General features: G+C 38.3%; 2 protein-coding genes across 2 annotated transcripts; one reads left to right on the plus strand and one right to left on the minus strand.

Annotated features, from left to right (window-relative positions):
* Positions 1-1254: 1254 nt before the first annotated feature.
* BBS12 (Bardet-Biedl syndrome 12) lies at positions 1255-8239 on the minus strand. The gene is made up of 2 exons (XM_012784182.2): positions 8071-8239; positions 1255-3463 (listed from the first exon to the last, which is right to left on the minus strand). Exon 2 carries the CDS (start codon positions 3451-3453, stop codon positions 1327-1329), a length of 2127 nt encoding a protein of 708 aa, XP_012639636.1. The 5' UTR covers positions 3454-3463; positions 8071-8239; the 3' UTR covers positions 1255-1326.
* A 155-nt stretch (positions 8240-8394) lies between these two features.
* Positions 8395-11761, plus strand: LOC105882099 (centrin-4). The gene is made up of 5 exons (XM_012784183.3): positions 8395-8544; positions 9652-9798; positions 10190-10318; positions 10923-11060; positions 11249-11761. The coding sequence occupies exons 1-5, from the start codon at positions 8542-8544 to the stop codon at positions 11336-11338; spliced, it is 507 nt and encodes a 168-aa protein (XP_012639637.1). The 5' UTR covers positions 8395-8541; the 3' UTR covers positions 11339-11761.
* Positions 11762-20096: the final 8335 nt, after the last annotated feature.

The following is a 20096-nucleotide window of genomic DNA, read 5'->3' on the forward strand; positions in this document are numbered from 1 at the left end:
CTCCATAGGGTACAGAGTTTGCTTTTTGGCCCAGCTATTGCCCCCATAATTATTGGCCTTAACACCACAGATCAGCAAGTCAAAGTTCCCTTATATGGGTCATCACAAATAAGAAATTGGTCTCTGACTACATTCTGGCTGCCTAATAAAAAGACCTAGGCCGGGCGCTGTGGCTCACGCCTGTAATCCTAGCTCTTGGGAGGCCAAGGCGGGCGGATTGCTCAAGGTCAGGAGTTCAAAACCAGCCTGAGCAAGAGCGAGACCCCGTCTCTACTATAAATAGAAAGAAATTAATTGGCCAACTGATATATATATAAAAAATTAGCCGGGCATGGTGGCGCATGCCTGTAGTCCCAGCTACTCGGGAGGCTGAGGCAGGAGGATCGCTTGAGCCCAGGAGTTTGAGGTTGCTGTGAGCTAGGCTGACGCCACGGCACTCACTCTAGCCTGGACAACAAAGTGAGACTCTGTCTCAAAAAAAAAAAAAAAAAAAAAAAAAGACCTACTGGTTCCTCCTTGGAACTTATAGCTGATCGAATTTAAGACGCTAGGGGACAGGACTGAGGTCAATAATGCAGATTGACTTCATCCTGCTGTTCAGTGTCAATTGATAGTAGCTTTAATTAATTGCTATATAAGACCAATTGAATGAATTTGGTACTGACTAAAGAACCTGATTGTCAGATTAATCACAGTAGCTGATAGAGTGGCACAGTCATGTGAAAATTCAAGTTTCACCAAGAACATACAAGGGTGAGGAGTGGATTGTTGGAAGAAGTGATCACTACAGTCTCTGAGTGTCCCTGCATATTTACTGAAGCATGCCGAGAATGCAGGGACTTGGTTGATCTTTACCTAGTCCATGTTCCAGGCTTGTGTTTACACCAAGCAATTTTTAAGTATGAACTTACCCTTGGACAAAGAGCAGGATTGTTTTTGCTTACTATAGAAGCAGTGACTAGCCCAAACTCAGTGTTCCTCTCCTACAACACAATCCACTGTGTGCAGGATTCCATCATTGGCCTCTTGTGTTCCTCCTGGGGGACCCAGAGAAATGAGGAGCTGAATAAAACCAACATGAAGCTCTGGCTACAGCTTTTGCTGTGAATAATAAAAGTCCTTTGTCTTAGACGTAGGTGTCTTGTATATTCTGTAGCACCTCATGAAATAGTAACAGGCTAACTCTGTTAGCGTTAAGTAGGATAAAATCTCAGACGCTTCTTAGTAACAGCTAACGTTTGGGGCACCATGATTTGGCTATTTGTAAATTTATTATTACTATGATATAGTACAAGAAATTATTTTCCAAAGACTCAGCCAACAATACTACAAAAATAAAAAGCCCTCTGATGTCTGTGAATTTATCTGTGTGTGTCCAAGTCCAGTAATAATTTCACTGTCTGTCTGAAGTACTAACAGTACTAAATCCAATGCTCGGCGCCATGCCTCAATCTTTGGTGTAACAATGTCATAAACTCTTGCAATCTGCTCCAGTTTATCTGAAATGCCTGAACTAAAAATTCCACTATTTATTTTACTATATTCATTCAAGATGTATGATGAAGGAGAGCCAGACTCTATAGCATTTTGTAGATGATGCTGAATGAATGTGTTGGCTTCAAATTCTGATGCATAATTGGCAGTGTTATATATAAGAGTTGAAAGGTATTTCTGCCATCCATTTGCCAGAAATTTAAGCACAGTTGGTCTGTATATATCCAGAGATGGAGCCAGCCAAGAGGAGGTATTATGAAGCTGCCCTGAAGAAGCATGGTTTCCTTTTTTCAGATATTGCTCCACAAGAATTTGAAGATGACTAAGACACAAAAATTCAACTGCACCACCTCCAAGGAACACCTTTTCCTCTTTCAGAGCATAATACAAACGATAGGCACAACTCCAGAACCTGTCTTCTTTGGCTTGCATCTGTGCAGTGATTGGGTTAGTGAGCACTGCTGTAACCAAATTAATCCCTTCTGTTTTTAACAAGATTGGTATTCTGTTGTTCCTATCTACAACATCCAAAGGATTGCTTCTCCATAAGGTCACATAGACCCCACTGCCCACACAGTCTTCATTCACTTGTGTAATGTAGGCCACCTGTACTGCTCCTGTAGCCTCTGCAAAAGCCTGCATAGCATTGCCATTCACTGACCCAACTACCAACCGCTTATTGTGTATGCATTTTTCAATTAAGTGTTCAGATACACTTCCTTGTACCAGGACAAGGTTCACATTGAACTGGATTAATACCTGTAATACATGATTTGTCCACAGTTCTTCTGAGCTGTCTTCTTGAAGCTTCATGCTATCTAATACTGTTTTAATATTTGCAGACTTATGAAATCCTAGGTGGCGATAATTCTCTGTGAGGTCACCCTCAATGAGAACTAACTGGACAGGCTGATTCTGCAATTCCTTAATCAGAGTAGTACTAGATATTGATACAACAGTGATGTATCCTGGACAAACACAAGAAAAACTTTCAGGTAAACCTGGTAGACAGCAAGTGAAGATCTTTGAAATGTCAAACACAAATGGCATCATATAGTCAACTTGTTTAATACATGTGTTCTGATACTGCAGCCGTACTGCTTCTTCTACTAATTTCATGCTGCTGTGGTCCCCATGACTCAAGCCTACTGCCAATTCTACCAAATCATTACACCTGTAAGTTTTGGGAGCAGCTGTACCATGTTCATGAAATCCATCCTGTTTGCTTATCCATTCTTTAGTATCTGTTCTATTAAAATGCCTACTGTGGATTAGTATTGACTTTCTGCAGCGAGTATCTATAAGAAGACTGTTTTTCTGAGCTTGTGATGTGTTTTTATTTGTTTCAACCTTAGACTGACATTTGAAGAGTTTAGGTGACTTAACAGGTTCCCCAGAAAGATTTTGAATGGTCAATGATTGAGAGGCAACATCTTTGAGATTATGCCCTTCCTGTAACAAATCAGTATCTGAAGGGACTTGTAGAAGAGGACACAAACTGACACTACATGTTTCAAGTCCAGAAAATGTGTTGCCTATATGTTCAAATATATTGTGGACAGGTACTTGAAGGGAAACTACTTCTTCACTACAGAAGTTCAAACCTTCTGACATTACTGACACTATTATGGAAATGGGGACACCCAGATGAAGACATTCTTCAACTGCACTGCTCCATGCACCAACAAGGAACAAAAGAGTACTGGTTCCAGTTCTGTATGTGTTATTTTGTGCTTGAACTGCTTCATTGAGAAGTTGTCCCACTGCACTGGTTAAATCCAAATTTTCAAGAAGCCTTACTGTTGAACTGATTAACACACTTTCATGACATTCTTCATCTATAATAAATTTGGATGATTTTACTGGGCCTAGGAAAGTTCTTCCTGTTTCTGCAAATGATGAAAGTTGTTGAAGTCCAATGTGCCGTCTTTTGTTTATGATCCTGCAGGCCATCACCATGAATCATCAGCTGCAAATAGAATAAAAACTTGGAACTTTATTCAGTGTAATTCATGGTTAAACATTCTATATAGATAGAAAAATAAGATATGTCCTTACCTTTGAGGTATATATAATTTCCATTAAATGTGGTCAGTGCAATCATACAGTATTATAATAATATTAATGACAAAGGTAGGTGTGCATGGAAGAGAAGCACTCCAACAGGGGAAATGGAGCATGAAGACAACAGGCAATGCTTCCAGAAGCAGGCAATTTCTGGAATGAGTTTTGGAGAATAACTGGAAAGAGTAAACAAGTTGAAAGAGGTGGTAGTAAATGTACATATATGGGAAAAAACACGGTGTATTGGGAATAAGATAAGTAGTTTGGTTTTACAGGGAAAAATATGTAGTGGAGAATAGTAGGAAGAGGAGGAAAAGAGTTGGATCATAAAGAGCATTATGGGCTATGCTAAGGAACTTAAACTTGATCCTGTAATGGGAAGGACTGAAGTGTTTTAAGTAAGGAACATTAAGAAACAACTGGATATAATGTTTTTTTTATATATATATAATGTTTAAAAGCAGGTATTCCTGAATGTAGAAGTCTGGGTTTGACCTTAGCTCTACTGCTTACTAGCTGTGTAGCCTTCAGCAAGTTATTTACCTACTCTGCCTCTCAGTTCCACATCTGAAAAGTGGGAATAATAATAGTATCTATTTCATAGAGTATAACAAGAAGTGAGCACAGTGCTTAAAACAGTGCACGATGTTTTACAAGTGCTTGTTTTATAATAATAAAGATAGTAATAATGCTGTTTTAGATATATTACTACTCTGATAACACTGGCGAGGACCGACTAGATGAGTGCCAGACTGGAAGTAGAGAGGCCGGTTAAGAATCTTCTATAGTTATCTAGGTGAGAAATGTGGAAGAGAAATCGAGGGGAAGGGATGAATTTGGCTATTGAATAGATTATTTAAAAAATCAAACAGAACTATTTAAAGGGAGGTTCAAGAGCAACTGGACTTATTCTGCATAATATTTCAGAATTCACATAAAAAACAAATAGAAAGTTACAAGAGAAAGACGTTAGCCCAATAAAAAGAACTCTCAAACAAGGTACTCCCTAATTGAAATGCTATCTATAATAAAATTACCTGCCTTGTAAGGTGTGAGCTCCCTGTTAAAGTGCTGGAGCTAAGATTATAGATAATCCATATTATAATCTTCACTTCCAACTCTTAAACTTTATGACTCTTTGGATAATATTTTTTTAAATCATAATCTTCTAAATCTCGAGTTTCAAAAAGCAAACAACTCAGATTTTTGCTTTTCTTCTAATACTGACCACAGCACTGGTAAGTTTGTTTCTGTAACATCTGAATTCATCCTTAAAGCCAAAGAGCACCACAGTTCAATACATACATATATTTTAAGGTCAATAGCAGGCCACAACACAACTACAGTTTGAGCATCCTAAATCCAAAAATCCAGAATCGGAAACTTTTTAAGCGTTGGCAGATCCTTTCACTTTGTGCTCAAAATCTTGCAAAGCCTTCCCATTTCACTCAGAGTGAAAGTCAAACTCCTTACAACACCCTAATAATTTGCACTCCTCCCTTTACCCTTCCGATTTTATCTCCTACTATTCTAATCCTTGACCACTTTGGTTTGGCCTCCTTTCTACTTCTGGAACATGCAAGGTATGCTCCTTACCTTAGTGTTTCTGCCCTAGTTGTTCCCTTTTTCTGGAATGCTCTTCTCCAAGAAATCTATTACCTTATCACCTTCAAATATTTTCTTAAGTTTCTTCTCTTTCAATGAGGCCTATCCTGAACACCCCCCAAATTCCTCTTTTCTCTCTACACTGTATATTCTCTTTATCTGCTCTACTCTCTTTTTTTCTGTAACACTTATCACCTGATAACATAGTATTAATACATAGCTTACTTATTTATTTATTATTTATAGACTATCTCTCTCTGTTGGAATGTAATTTCCAGGAGGGCAGTATTAGTCATTGAGGTAACCCAGGCACCCAGAATATTGCCTGACACATTGCAGGCACTCAATAATTATTTGGTAAGTGAATGAATGAATGAATGGTTTTCAATGTATTTGTCATCCCAAATTTAAGTAAAAAACTGAAACAAGATAAAACAGATGCCACCGTTAGTATTTCTTCAACATGAATGTAAGGTTCAACGACCTTTGGAGTTGCCATGATTCTCATTTGGCACTCTCTTGGTTGAGACTCTTTAACTGCTTCCAAAGAGTGTTCCTCCTTTACATGGCTGTAAGAATTATTTCTCAAAAAGCACAAACCTAAACAGATGACTCCACTTGCAAAAAACATTTTTTTTTTGAGGTGGGATCTCACTGTGTTGCCCAGGCTGGCCTGGAACTCCTGGGCTCAAGTGATCTTTCTGCTTCAGCCTCCCAAGTAGCTGGGACTACGGGTGCGTGCAACTGTGCCAGGCTTATTTATTTTAGAAAACAAAGTCTTTACTCCTTAGCTTGACATATGTATCTTATAATCTAATTTCAACCTAATTTGTAAGACTCATCTTCAACTTTTTCTTATAAACCCCATGATCTTGCTATACTGGAACATATGATTTATTTTTACCAGCTATATTCTGATTTGAATATCCTACCTTTTCTTCATCTCCATGAATACAATATATCTTTCATAACCCAAGGCAAATGCCATGTTTTTGATTCTGCTTTCTCCAATGCCCCAAGGTGGAGTAGTCCCTCCTTTCTGTGTCCCTAAAGCACTTTCTACACATATCTACCAAAGCTTAGCACTATGTAGTAAAACACTGTATTTATGTTTGTATATCTCCCCCAATAATCTGAGGATTCCTTGGTTTTATGTATCTTTTATACTCTATACTCAATTCCTTTCAAACTCACCTAGTAGTTCACATAGTGCATGACATGTAGAAAGCACTGAATAAACTTGGTAGATTTAAGCGTATCTATGGGTTTAATGTTTTTCCTAGATGATTATTATTAATGTTCTAAAGTGTAATTAGATTAGTAACAGCTACGTTTCAAGAATAAGTACATTTTACCCAAAATGGAAATTGAAATCTGAGCCTATCATTAAAAACCATTTTATGCCTGACTGTAAATATTTGTTAAAAAAATAAAATAAAAAAACATTTTAACTAGAAGTAAATATCCCAAATACAAGAGCCTAAATCATAGAGTAACGTAAAAACAGGTTAATATATTATTCAGCCTTTTAATTGCCATTAGATCAAACTTGATCCAGGAGATCCCAAAAATTAGGATTAGGTTGGTTATATACTTCGTCCTTAATAATTTCTGGGTCTCAGAAATGCCTTTAATATTAGTATTAAAGATGAAGTATATGAGCTTGAAACTGCTCAAGAGCAACTTTCCATGTGGGATAAATGGCCTGCAAAATCGACATATTATAGATAAGTGACTTAACATTTTACTTAATTCATAAAATACCTTGAATTTGCATCAGTTTCCACTGGGGTAACTTTATACAGAAAAATCCCTTCGAACACTAGGATAACCTTACCTATTTTCCAGAAGCCTTACGAGATTTTTTTCAGTGATTACAATGCTTGAGTGTCTGCCTGGGATATAACATGAACAAGACAGGCAGATAACTTTGGAAAATGTGCCATGTTCCTACTTACTATAAAGCATGAAAAGTGATTTGGGAGACTGCTTCAAGAATGTACTTTGCCCATTTTTTCTTGCCCTATCTTCAAGGAGGAAAAAGGCTAGACAAGAGTTAATATTCTTCCTGAATCCACTGAGGAATCCAGTATGATTTTTAGAAAATATTTACTTTAGAGAAGACACTGCAGGAGGCATAAAAGTGGTCCGTTGTCTGAGCAATTAAAGGTTAGAAGTTTTAAGAGACTATTAGCTCTTCATTCTGATCAGGAAGTCAGTAGTCCACCCTACCTCAGTCCTTCCCCATCCTTTAAGCTGATCCCTGGCCAGGTTCAGAGGGGGCAGAACCAGCAAGTCTGGCCCTCTGGATAAGAGTTTGATTTGGTTTACAGCAGTTACACAGGCATCTAAGTTTACTCTAGTAGACCATTACTGAGTTAAATGGCTCATCAGGCTACCTGTGTCTGACTCAAGAGTGCATATTTAAGCTTTATAAGGTCGGACAACTGGCCAAATCTTAGGATTCTTCGGCCAAGGGAATGGTTGGGAGCCTGTGTGTGTGGAGGTGTCCGATAGTGACTACGCGCGGGGCCAAAGTCCTACCCTGCAAACAAACACTACATACTACATATGCATTAATAAAAACTTTCCTATGCAGTGAAGCTTCAGGTGCATCCCAAGACGCATCCTACCCCATACCCACTTCCCTCCAACCACTCCGCTGCGCCATGCCCCTTCTATACAGAAATTTTGGTGCCTACCAGGCCAGAAACCCTGCCCGAACCAGGGAGGAGGGAAACGGCTAACGGCCAAGCTCCCAGCCCGATGCTAGACCAATTCACCCCAGGCCCACCAGATCCCAAAATCTCATCCTTTCCCAGGCCCAACGGGGTCAGAAAAGCAAACAAGAGTTCCCCGCATCTTCACCAAAGACTTAGCAGTCAGTGGAAGCACCTCACTACTAACCTCACTCCTTTCTCCACTCCCACGGGGTCTAGAGTTCCCGTGTTCTCTTGCCGCCACACGCAGCTCCAGCTGGGGCACTGACGCCAAAACGCCAGGGCAAAGGCGCCCTCTAGCTCCCGTCCGCAGTTTGCGCATGTGTGAAGGGTGCAGCCCTTGTGGAGCCGGAGGCCTGGTCGCTAAGAAACGCAGCTAGCGAGGAAAGTTCCGCTTACCGGTGGGCTGGGAAAGGCAGGAACACCACTCTATTGGTAGACAGTAGAGAGAGGGGGCTGGCCTTAAGGGCCTTTTCCTTTCCATTGGGTGGAGTGGCTGTCAATCATTCAGGGCTTGGGTGGGCGGGACTGCAAGAGGTCCGTGAGCGCGGCCTTAGCAACCCCCTGGCTAGCTGTGTTGTCTACGGTTGGGCGGCGCGGCGCTGTGGGCCTGTGGGTGCGGCCGGGAGGTCCCGGCTTGAGGGAGCCGGTTGGGTACATGGTGAGTGTCAAGTTGTAATCTTCTGTGAAGTGTTTCCCCACAGCAAAGAGGAGATTTTGTTTAGTTAATCAGATGTATTATTAGCTTCCTTTCCGTGATCCTCGGGTGTCATTAGTAACCCTTCCTCGTGTCACCAAATACGAGCGCCTTGTCCGTGACTGTAGGGACAGAAGAGGGCTCTGCAGTTCATTTTTCCCCCTCATCGACCCCATCTACCGCTAATGCCAGCAGTCTGCGATAGGTTCAGTGTTGGGAGTAGAAACCGCTCTTCAGCCAAAAGGGACTGAGCGCTGAGAGCCAGATGCCTCAGAGCTGTTGGAGGCGGGGAGCGGACTGCAGGCGGGCTCCGAGACGCCGGCTGGCCGGCGGCCGCTCCCTCTGCCCTGCCGGGGAGGTGAGGGCTCAGAGGCTGCCCTGGAGCTATGGAGCTCAGAGCGTACCGGTGTACGTGCGGCCCACGGATCAAGAATCCACACGCAGCCCACGTTCAGATCCACAGGAACAAGGAGCCCAGTTGCTGCCTCCCACCACTGCTGCTTAGCCCAAAGCTGAAGACAAGAGGCCGACATAAAGCTGCAGTAGAACCCGGGGAGAAACTCCAGATCCCTGGAGTAGTTTTCCACTTCTCAGCCTCAGGAGTACAGGACGGCGTGCTAGAAGGCGGAAAAGAATACTGTGTTCTAATCAAGCATATCCCACAAAGTAAACAAATTTTATTATGAGACATATAGGTATTTATGAAAGTAAACGTTCCTTAAACGACTGCTTTTTAGACGTACCACGTAAGGCTAATTGCATTCTGACATAACACCATTCACTGGTCTAGCATGCCTTCCTTTGCCTCTTTTCCCTCTCAAAGACACTAATTTTAAAGAAAAATTTAGTAAAAAAAGAAAACTAGGCTCTCCATCAAAACATTAATAACCAAACACAAATGTTGGCAAAGGGAAAAGGGGAAAATTATTTAGGTTCATTATATAGTAGAAAATGGATACTTTAATGTGTTTATTTATTAAATTTACTTAGTTTATCATCAGTTATTCTGGTTCTGCTAAAGTTTCCAGTTATATATAGTTTATCATTAACCCACATGTGTCTTTATTACAGGCATCCAACCAATGCTTAAATTCAGAGCAATGGAAGAAAAGAACAGCAAAAATTGAACTGAATGAAACTCAAAAACAAGAAATTAAAGAGGCCTTTGATTTATTTGATGTTGATGGGTCTGGAACCATAAATGTGAAAGAATTGAAGGTTCTGAAATTATATCTAATTCTAAAACATTTAAAAAACCATTTATTTGTGGCAATCTTTAGACTTTTCTTTAACTGTAGTCTTCTGAAAGCTTATTATAAAGTCTCTTCAGTGCATAAACAAAACAACATTTTGTTTATGCACTGCCCAGCATTAACAAAACAATATCATGTTAAGCATTTTAATTGTGTTTTATAAATGAGTAGACCATAGCCCAGGGTGTAACACTGATATATTCTATGGCACAGTAGGATTAGAATCTAGGCCTGCTAACCTGATTTTCCATGTTTATGCCCACTCCATTGTAAAAAAGAGAGAAGCTAGTAATTGATAATTTAAAAGCTTGGAATAAGATCATGGCATATTATAATTTATTTCCTTTCTATTTCAGATTGCAATGCAGGCCTTAGGATTTTTACCAAAGAAAGAAGAAATTAAAAAACTGATAGCTGAAATTGACAAAGAAGGAATTGGCACCATTAGTTTTGAAGATTTTTTTGCCATTATGAGTGTAAAAATGGTATAATTGTGATTTTATTTTTCAAAGAAGTACAGCAATATAGCTTTCTACCTCTTGGGGCTGCAGCAATCAGAGGTTTCATAGAGGAAGAATTGGAACTGGGTTTTTAATAAGGATGAGTAGGATTTAGATAGGAAAAGCAAGATGTTTTCAGGGTGGTAGTGAAAAGACTGATGTGGAGAAGAGGTTTTTGTCAGGAAATGAGGCTATATGGTAGGATAGAATTTTGAAGCCTTGAATTCAGCAAACATACACAGAGCACCTATTTTTGCAAGGTGTATTACTGTTCCAAGGAGTATTGAATGAGACAACCTTCTTGTTCTCTTGAAGCTTACAGTTTGGGTAATGGTTCTGGATTATTATAATTAATAAGAGACGCATCCTCTTTACCACCTGTGCCTCTTTCACTTCAATGAACCCTGTGTTTAAATACCTTAAGGACAGATGTGAGAACACTGGAATAATTGTTAAAAGTCAGAGCAATAAATAAAGTCAGAACTCAGCTACCTGACACATCGTTGCTGTAGACCTCAAAGATCTAAAAAGTACAGCTTGATAGAATAAATAAATGAAGGACTAATCATAGTTGTTTCCTTTTTTAAAGAGTGAAAAAGATGAAAAAGAAGAAATATTGAAGGCTTTCAAATTATTTGATGATGATGATACTGGAGGCATAACACTAAACAATATCAAGAGGGTTGCTAAGGAACTAGGGGAAAATTTAACAGATGGTGAACTTCAGGTAAATTTTACTTATTTTTATAATTATATATAATTATAAATTTATATATTATGATTATAATTATAGTCTAACTTTAGTTATACTAATATACTTAAAACAAAATTTGATTTTGAGTATGTACTTGAATATTCATTTATGTCATTATTTTAAATACATTTCATGTATCATATTTATATTTTGTTTTACAGGAAATGCTTGATGAAGCTGATCGTGATGGGGATGGAGAAATAAATGAGGAAGAATTCTTGAGAATGATGCAAAAGACCTCTCTTTATTAATACTGTTGTTTTGTTCCTTCTGGAAAGTTGTTAACAAATTTGTGTTTATTACACAGTTCAGTAATTTAATACTGAATGTATTCATTTTAATTTTACTTTATATGCACGAATTTCTCTCATCTATGTGAGAAGTTACATGTTTCTACCAATATGTGGATAAATTTACAGCATCAAGAAAACATGACTAATTTGAACCATGAATCCAAAAACAGTATTAATTCGAACTGCTATTTTTAAAACCTCAAGTTCCAAAGACAGAATTTTTTTAGGTTTGATGAAGTTGGCCCCACATCCAAATTAATTTGGCAAACAAGCCATTACTTTCTCTATATATCCTTTTGTGCAACTCTAAACAAATGATGAACATTTGCTTTCAATCAGCTATTCAAGTATGTAAAGTATTAAATAAAACTGGCAACTACATTATTTGTTAATTTTCTTCTTACAGTTGTAAAGAAAGAAATTCAAAATAGCATTTTTACCATGATATCTCCCGGTAAGTTGACCCTATAAGTTACTATTCTCTGATAAAGTGTCACCAAACTTTTTGGATTCCTGTCAATCTGACAAGTTGCAAGTCATATCTCACTGTATTTTTAAGGTTCATTTCTTTTATGGGAAGCATTGAGTGTCGTTTCATATGTTTATAATCTATTTGTCTTTTCCTTTCTGTATATTGTCTATCCATATCCTTTTACTTATTTTTCTACTGGATTTTTAAAATTGATTGATTTTTAGGCGCTCTTTATATACAAAGGAAATTAATCTTTGTCATATATGTTGCGTGGATTCTCCCATTTGTTATTTGCCTTTTGATTTTGAGTGTGGTTCAGTACATTTTAAAAAGTTTGCTTCAGGCCAGGTGCTCATGCCTGTAATCCTAGCACTCTGGGAGGCTGTGGTGGGCGGCTTGCTCAAGGTCAGGAGTTCAAAACCAGCCTGAGCAAGAGCGAGACCTCGTCTCTATTATAAATAGAAAGAAATTAATTGGCCAACTAATATATATATAGAAAAAATTAGTAGGGCATGGTGGCGCATACCTGTAGTCCTAGCTACTTAGGAGGCTGAGGCAGGAGGATTGCTTGAGCCCAGGAGTTTGAGGTTGCTGTGAGCTAGGCTGATGCCACGGCGCTCACTCTAGCCTGGGCAACAAAATGAGACTCTGTCTCAAAAAAAAAAAAAAAAAAGTTTGCTTCATGAGAAGATTTCTACAGATGTTTGAACTGTTTAACAGTAAAATGGCAATGCTCTGTCTTTTAACAGTATTTATTCTCACAATGACCATATCACTCCTATCAGACTGTAGCCTAATTTTGAGGGTAAAAAAGAGAGGGATGTTTTATCATGCTATTTTATTTTCCATTTGAAACATAATCATCTTCACTTTTTAAAAAAATTTTTATTTATTTATTTATTTTCCCCCCAAATTCTGTGGGTACAAATATTGTTAGGGTTACATATCTTGCCCCTGCCTCCCCTCCCCACCCTGTTCTGCCAGAGCTTCAAGCGTGTCCAGTCTTCAAGTGGTGCGCCCTGCACCCACCATGAAAGTGCGTACCCTTCCCCTTCTCCCCCCTTCCACCTGTTCACCTTCCATTAACAAAATTTTTTTTTTTAGACATTTTGGTTACAGTGTGTTTCTTTGCCTCTCCCTAAAAAGGAATAGAGGTAATCCTTTCCCCCCTACAATGCTCATCACATCCTTAAGATGTGGGTTTCCCCCCCCTCGAACCCTGTTGAACACTACAATTATTTGAACACCATAATTTTAGGCTGTCAGTACTGATTTGGTGGCGAGATGTGTAGACCATTTTCCAGGTCTTGTGTCGTCTTGCTTTGCATTACAGGCTTAAGCTTAATCCACTATAGCATAAACAGTGCTAGTTCACTATCGTTTCTTAGGATTGAGTAATATTCCATTGTGAGTATATACCACATTTTAGATATCCATTCATGAATTGACAGGCACTTGGGTAGTTTCCATGACCGTGCAATAGTGAATTGTGCTGCTATAAACATTCGGGTGCAGATGTCTTTATAATAGAGTGACTTATGTTCTTTTGGATAGATGCCCAACAATGCTATTGCTGGGTCAAATGGTATTTCTATTTCTAGTTGTTTGAGTTATCTCCAAATTCTTTCCCATAAGGGTTGCACTAATTTGCAGTCCCATCAGCAGTGTAAGAGTGCTCCTGTCTCCGCATCCTCGCCAGCATTTGTTGTTTTGGGATTTCTTGATACAGGCCATTCTCACTGGGGTTAGGTGGTATCTCACTGTGGTTTTGATTTGCATTTCTCTAATGATTAGAGATGTTGAGCATTTTTTTTAAAATGTTTGCATGCCATTATTCTGTCTTCTTTGGAGAAGTTTCTGTTCATTTCCATTGCCCATTTCTTGATGAGGTTGTTTGATTTTTTCTTGTTTATTCTTTTAAGTTCTAGATAGATTCTTGTTATTAGACCTTTATCGGAAATGTAGAGAGCAAATATTTTCTCCCATTCTGTGGGTTGTCTATTTGCTCTAATGATCGTTTCCTTGGCAGTGCAGAAACTTTTTAATTTGATCACATCCCATTTGTTTATTTTAGCTGTGGCAGTGATTGCCTTGGGGGTCTTCCTCATAAATTCTTTGCCTAGACCAATATCTGATAGGGTTTTCCCAACATCTTCTTCTAGAATTCTTATAGTTTCATGTCTTAGGTTTAGGTCTGTTATCCATCTTGAGTGAATTTTTGTGAGGGGTGAGAGGTTGGGGTCCTGATTTGCTCTTCTGCATATTGCTAACCAGATTTCCCAGCACCATTTATTGAAGAGAGAATCTTTTCCCCATAGTATATTTTTGTCTGCTTTATCAAAGATTAGGTTACTGTATACAGATGGTTTGATCTCTGGAATCTCAGATCTATTCCAGATATCGATGTTTCTGTTCTTGTGCCAGTACCAGGCAGATTTTACTATTATTGCCTTATAGTACAGCTTAAAGTCAGGAAGACTGATCCCTCCCAGTTTGTTCTCCTTACTTAAGATTGCTTTGGCTATGCATGGTTTTCTCTGGTTCCATACAAAGGGAAGGATTATTTTTTCTAGATCTGTAAAGAATGCTGGTGGTATTTTTTTTTTATTTCAGCATATTATGGGGGTACAGATTTTAAGGTTTCAATAAATGCCCATTCCCTCCCTCCCCCCACAAATCAATGCTGGTGGTATTTTGATGGGAATTGCATTGATTCTGTAGATCACCTTAGGTAATATTGACATTTTAACAATATTTATTCTTCCTAGCCATGAGCATGGTAGATTTTTCCATCTGTTTAAATCATCTGCAGTTTCTTTTTTTAGTGTTTCATAGTTCTCCTTATATAAATCTTTCGTATCTCTTGTTAGATATACTCCTAGATATTTAATTCATCTTCACTTTTTAGTTGAGATAATCTAGATTAAATCCCATACTGGAGTAAGGGAGGATTTTATGAATAATAGATTTGTTTATGTTTGCTCTATACTTGAGGGATAACCTCACATACCCAACTAAAATGACTTAAACCCTAAGAATGGCCCTGGGAATATTACTAAAACAGGAAAATTAGGACATTAGGAAAATTAGGAATATTAGGACAAGGCCAGAACTCTTGAGCTATTTTGGAACGTATTCAGGCCTCTGCGACTGTCCTGGCAGAAATTAACCCCTTTATAGTGAAATTTGATAGGGTGCTTACATCTCAAAATGATTCCCTACTCAAAATATTTTTGAGATGTATAAATTTTGTGAAAAAAGGGAAAGTTTTGACTACTTTATGGTTTCACAGTCAGATAATGGTAGATAAGGTAAGATAATGAGACTCCATCTTACATGTGAGATAAAGCTTGGAGCATTTTAGCCAAATGCTAAAGAATTTCCTTACTTTCATAACAGAACAAATTCAAACTTACCTAGTTCTTTATATTTTCCCTTCTTTCTTCAGAGGAAGATCAAATTCAACAGTATGTGGACAATTTAAGAAGCTGTCATAAAGGTGGCTGAAATTAGAATAATGCTTACTTGGCCGGGCGCGGTGGCTCACGCCTGTAATCCTAGCACTCTGGGAGGCCGAGGCGGGCGGATTGCTCGAGGCCAGGAGTTCAAAACCAGCCTGAGCAAGACCCCGTCTCTACCAAAATATAGAAAGAAATTAATTGACTAACTAAAAATATATATACAAAAAAAATTAGCCGGGCATGGTGGCGCATGCCTGTAGTCCCAGCTACTAGGGAGGCTGAGGCAGTAGGATCGCTGAGCCCAGGAGATTGAGGTTGCTGTGAGCCAGGCTGACGCCACGGCACTCACTCTAGCCTGGGCAAGAAAGTGAGACTCTGTCTCAAAAAAAAAAAAAAGAATAATGCTTACTTAAGTATGGGCACTAAAAGAAAAATTATTTCAATCATTTAATATAAAAAGTTTTGGATTGTCCACTGTATACCAGGTGCTGTGAATTAGGTATGGATCTTATTGTCTCTAAATTGTCTGGTAATAAGAACTAAGTCAAAGATTTAGTTCATGTGATAGGGAGCTTCCCAAATGGCTCTCAATTGATCGCAGTCTCCTGATACCCATACCCTTGTGTAAACTCCTTGTTGAGTCTGAACTGGATTTAGCAACTTACTGATAATGAATAGAATTGGCAGGGAGCTTCCCAAATGGCTCTCAATTGATCGCAGTCTCCTGATACCCATACCCTTGTGTAAACTCCTTGTTGAGTCTGAACTGGATTTAGCAACTTACTGATAATGAATAGAATTGGCAAAAGTGATGGGATGTCTCTTCCAAGACTAGGTTACCAAAGATTGTGACTTCCATCTATCTGGCACTCTCTCTTTTGCACCCTTTTGCTTGCTTGCTTGCTCAGATGGAGCTAGCTGCCATGGTTTGAATTGTGTTATGAAGAGAACCACATGGCAAGTGAGGACAGCCTCCTCTGAGATGGACTGCAGGTCCAGCTAACACCTTGATTACAACCCTAAAGCAGAGGAACCAGCTAAGCCAAGCCTGGATTCCTGACCTATGGAAGCTATAAGATAATGTTATTTTAAGCTACTAAGTTCTGGGGTAATTATACAGTGATAGATAACTAATATAGTCCTCCATCTCGAAACTTGTGATTGACTTCTTCCCTATTGTATTGCTAGATATATTAATATAAGGAATCAAGGAAGCGTTCCAACTATCAAATACAAAGTAGAGAGGAGATTAATCAGACTTATCACATGAGGGTATAGTTAAAGAGCAATGCTATTTATTAGGTACTCTTTTATGATTACTCATTTTTTAGCCATTCATCTGAAAGTCAGTGAGTTCTCTTTCTGTAGCTTGGATATCATGAGGACTTTAGTCCACCCATAAGAGGACTTTTAATGACTTAAAAAAAAAATTCCATTTTACAATTCCTGCAACCCTGAGGCTGCCACTCAAATGATGCCTTCCTCTGAGCCATTGGTTGGTGTAGATGTTCTGGAGTTCTGACTGACATTTTAGTTGCTACCAAGCATGTTGTTGACAATGAAATTAACTACCTACTGGGCTTTAGGTAGCATCAGAAGTGAGGGTAAATGCAAGGCAAATGCTGACACAACGTTGTCAATTACAAAAGCAAGACTGATAAACACAACAAAGAGCTTAAAACACCAAATTTCAGTTCTTGCTTTTATTCTAGAATGGATGAAAATCTGTACTGGAGAGATTACAGTCAGGTCTGGGAATAAGCAAACTCTAAACAATTAATTAATTATTGAAGAAATTGAATCTGAAAATAAAAACTTTTCCGCAAAGAAAAACCCTAAGCCCATATAGCTTCCTTGGTAATTTCTACCATTTAAGGAAGAGAATCTTTGATTTTTTCAGAGAATAAAATAACATAGCTTCTTCCAAACTTGTTTTTTGAGGCCAGCAGCAGCTTTACCTCTTTATAATTCATCTTAATGAATTATAACCTACAAGGACCATTCATTTTAATCAAGTTAGGTTTGTTTCAGGAAAACAAATTGGTTTAGCATTTGAAATTTGATCAATGTAATATGTTACATTTTCAGAATAAAAAAATTATGTACTCATTTCAGTAGGGGAAAAAATCCATATTTGATAAAATTTAACTTTCATTCATGACTAAAACTCATGGCATACACTATACTATACTATTTGGCCATTAAAAAATAATGAAATCCTGTTGTTCATGGCAACATGGATGGAACTGAAGGACATTATGTTAAGTGAAATAAGCCAGGAACAGAAAGTTAAACACCACATGATCTCAGTCATACATGGAAACTAAGTAAAGTTGATCTCACAGGAATAAAAAGTAGGACAGAGAATAACAGAGGATGGGAAGGGAAGTGGGAAGGGAGGGATAGGGAAAGATTTGTTAAAGGATACAAAATTACAGCTAGATAAGAAATAAGCTCTAGTATTCCACACCTGCAGTCCCCAACCCCCAGTATCTGTAGGTGGCCTATTAGGAGCTGGGCTGTACAACAGGAGGTGAGTGACAGGGAAACAAGCAAAGCTTCATCTGTATTTACAGCCGATCCCCATGGCTCTTCATTACTGCATAAGCTCCGCCTCCTGTCAGATCACCTGTGGCATTAGAGTCTCATAGAAGCATGGACCCTACTGTAAACTGCTCATGCAAGGGATCTAGGTTGCACCCTCTTTATGAGAATCTAATGCCTGATGATCTGAGGTGGAGCTGAGGCAGTGATGAATGGCTCTGATGAAGCAAACTGCCATGGTTTAAACTGCCTGGGGAAGGGCTGCAATTATAGGTTATCATTAGCAGTGAGGTTTGACTGCACAATAAATATAATATGCTTTAATCATCCCCAAACCATCTGCCCCACCCCCACCCCCCAGTCCGTGGAAAAATTGTCTTCCATGAAACTGGTCCCTGGTGCCAAAAAGGTTGGAGACTGCTGTTCTATACTACTGTAGGATGACTATAGTTAACAATAATGTACTACATAGTTTCAAACATCTAGAAGGAGGATACTCAATATTCCCAACAAGAAGAAATGATAAATGTTTGATATATTGGATATGCTAATTACCCTGATCTGATCACTATATATTATATGTATGTATAACTCCATTTATCTCCTTCATCTATTATGCTATTGTCATACATTTTACTGCTATATATATTCAAATCCCTATAAGATATAATTATTGTTTTTGTCTTTTATAAACCAGTATATATGCATTTAGATTGACCACATATTTACCTTTTCTGGTGCTTGTTAGTACCTTATTCAGGCTTGTAGTTCCATCTGGAATACTTTTCCTCAGCCTGAATAACTCTTTAGTATTTTTTTATTACCTCATATTATGGGGGTACAAATATTGTTAGGGTTACATATCTTGACCCTGCCCCCTCCCCCACCCCACTATGCCAGAGCTTCGTGTCCAGCCTCCAGGTGGTGTGCACCGCACCTTCTGTGATAAATTCTCTCAGCTTTTGTTTGTCTGAAAAGGCCTTAATTTTTGCTTTCCTTTTTGAAAAATATTACTGTTATAGAATTCTAGGTGGGAAGGTAGATAATTTTTAAAATATTTTATCATTTTAATGCCATTTCATTATATTCTGATTTCCATAATTTCTGCTGCAACGCAGGCTAATAGCTTTATTGTTGCATCTTTGAAGGTAACATGTGGTTTTTTTTTTCTTTCTTCTGCATGCTTTTAAGATTTTTCTATTTGTCTAGGTTATTAGCAACTTAACTGTGATGTACCCAGGTGTGGTTTTCTTTATACTTTTTTCTCCATGAGGTTCATAGTTTCTTGAGTCTGCGGTTTGATGTCTTTTAGCAACTCTGAAACATTTTTTAGCCAGTATTTCTTCAAATGTTTCCGAACCATTACATCCTCTTTATTTCTAAGACTCTAATTACAAGCATGTTAGACTTTATCGCTATTCTTCATATAGCTTTCATACTTGTCTTTATGCAAAAGGGATAGATCCTTTTTCCCTCTGTGCTTCACACTAGATACATAGTTTACTGACTTTTTTCCAGTTTACTGAAAGTTGTCTGTTTTCACATATCTAATAGATTCTAGTTCTTTGTTGAACTTTTCCTCTGTTTTATTGAACACATGATTTTCAAGTCCCTATCTGATTACTTCAATATCTCAGTTATCTCTAGGTCAATTTTTATTGTCCTTTTAAAATTGTAGCTTTTAGTTATTTGGTCCTGCTTTTCAGACAGATATTGTGAATGAAAAATTGGAGAGCCTATGAATATTGTTATCTTCCTCCAAAGAGGGTTAAATTTTCTTCCAATAGGTAGATAAAATACGGGAGGATCATTTTGATTCTTCTGAGGGGTAGTTTTAGTACTTATTAAGGCTTTTCTCTTTCAGATTTGCCTTCATTCCTAGGATTACTCCTCCGCATCTCAACTGAAAGCCCAGGGTATTTACTGATATCCCCTCACTCACCCTCTTCATCTTATCTGTGTTTGAACTCAAATTTCTCTTTGCAGCATTGCACAGCTATATAATTAAATTCTTGCTCAGCTCCTTTTTCTCTCAGATCCTGTTTTCTGCTGTCTTTTTTTTTTTTTTTTTTTTTTTTTGTGGCTGGAGGTGGGGGCAGGGGGTGCTGTTGATGCTGGGCACATGTAACTAAGGAGTTAGCCAGTGACCTAAAAGGGAGTAGAGGCAGGGTTTGGTGATTTTTTAAAAAATTATTATTTCACTTTACCTTGAGTTCCTGCTCTGTATATAATTTTTCCT

This window comes from Microcebus murinus, chromosome 15, assembly GCF_040939455.1.
Source record: "Microcebus murinus isolate Inina chromosome 15, M.murinus_Inina_mat1.0, whole genome shotgun sequence".
In the NCBI taxonomy this organism is placed as follows: Eukaryota; Metazoa; Chordata; class Mammalia; order Primates; family Cheirogaleidae; genus Microcebus; species Microcebus murinus.

What these genes read in the sequence shown, in the direction of transcription:
- BBS12 (XM_012784182.2), bottom strand. Translation starts at nt 3,453, where the DNA reads ATGGTGATGGCCTGCAGGATCATAAACAAAAGACGGCACATTGGACTT.
- LOC105882099 (XM_012784183.3), top strand. An exon ending in TAAATGTGAAAGAATTGAAG is followed by an intron (nt 9,799 to 10,189) that starts GTTCTGAAATTA and finishes TTTCTATTTCAG; the next exon opens with ATTGCAATGCAGGCCTTAGG. An exon ending in TAACAGATGGTGAACTTCAG is followed by an intron (nt 11,061 to 11,248) that starts GTAAATTTTACT and finishes TTTGTTTTACAG; the next exon opens with GAAATGCTTGATGAAGCTGA.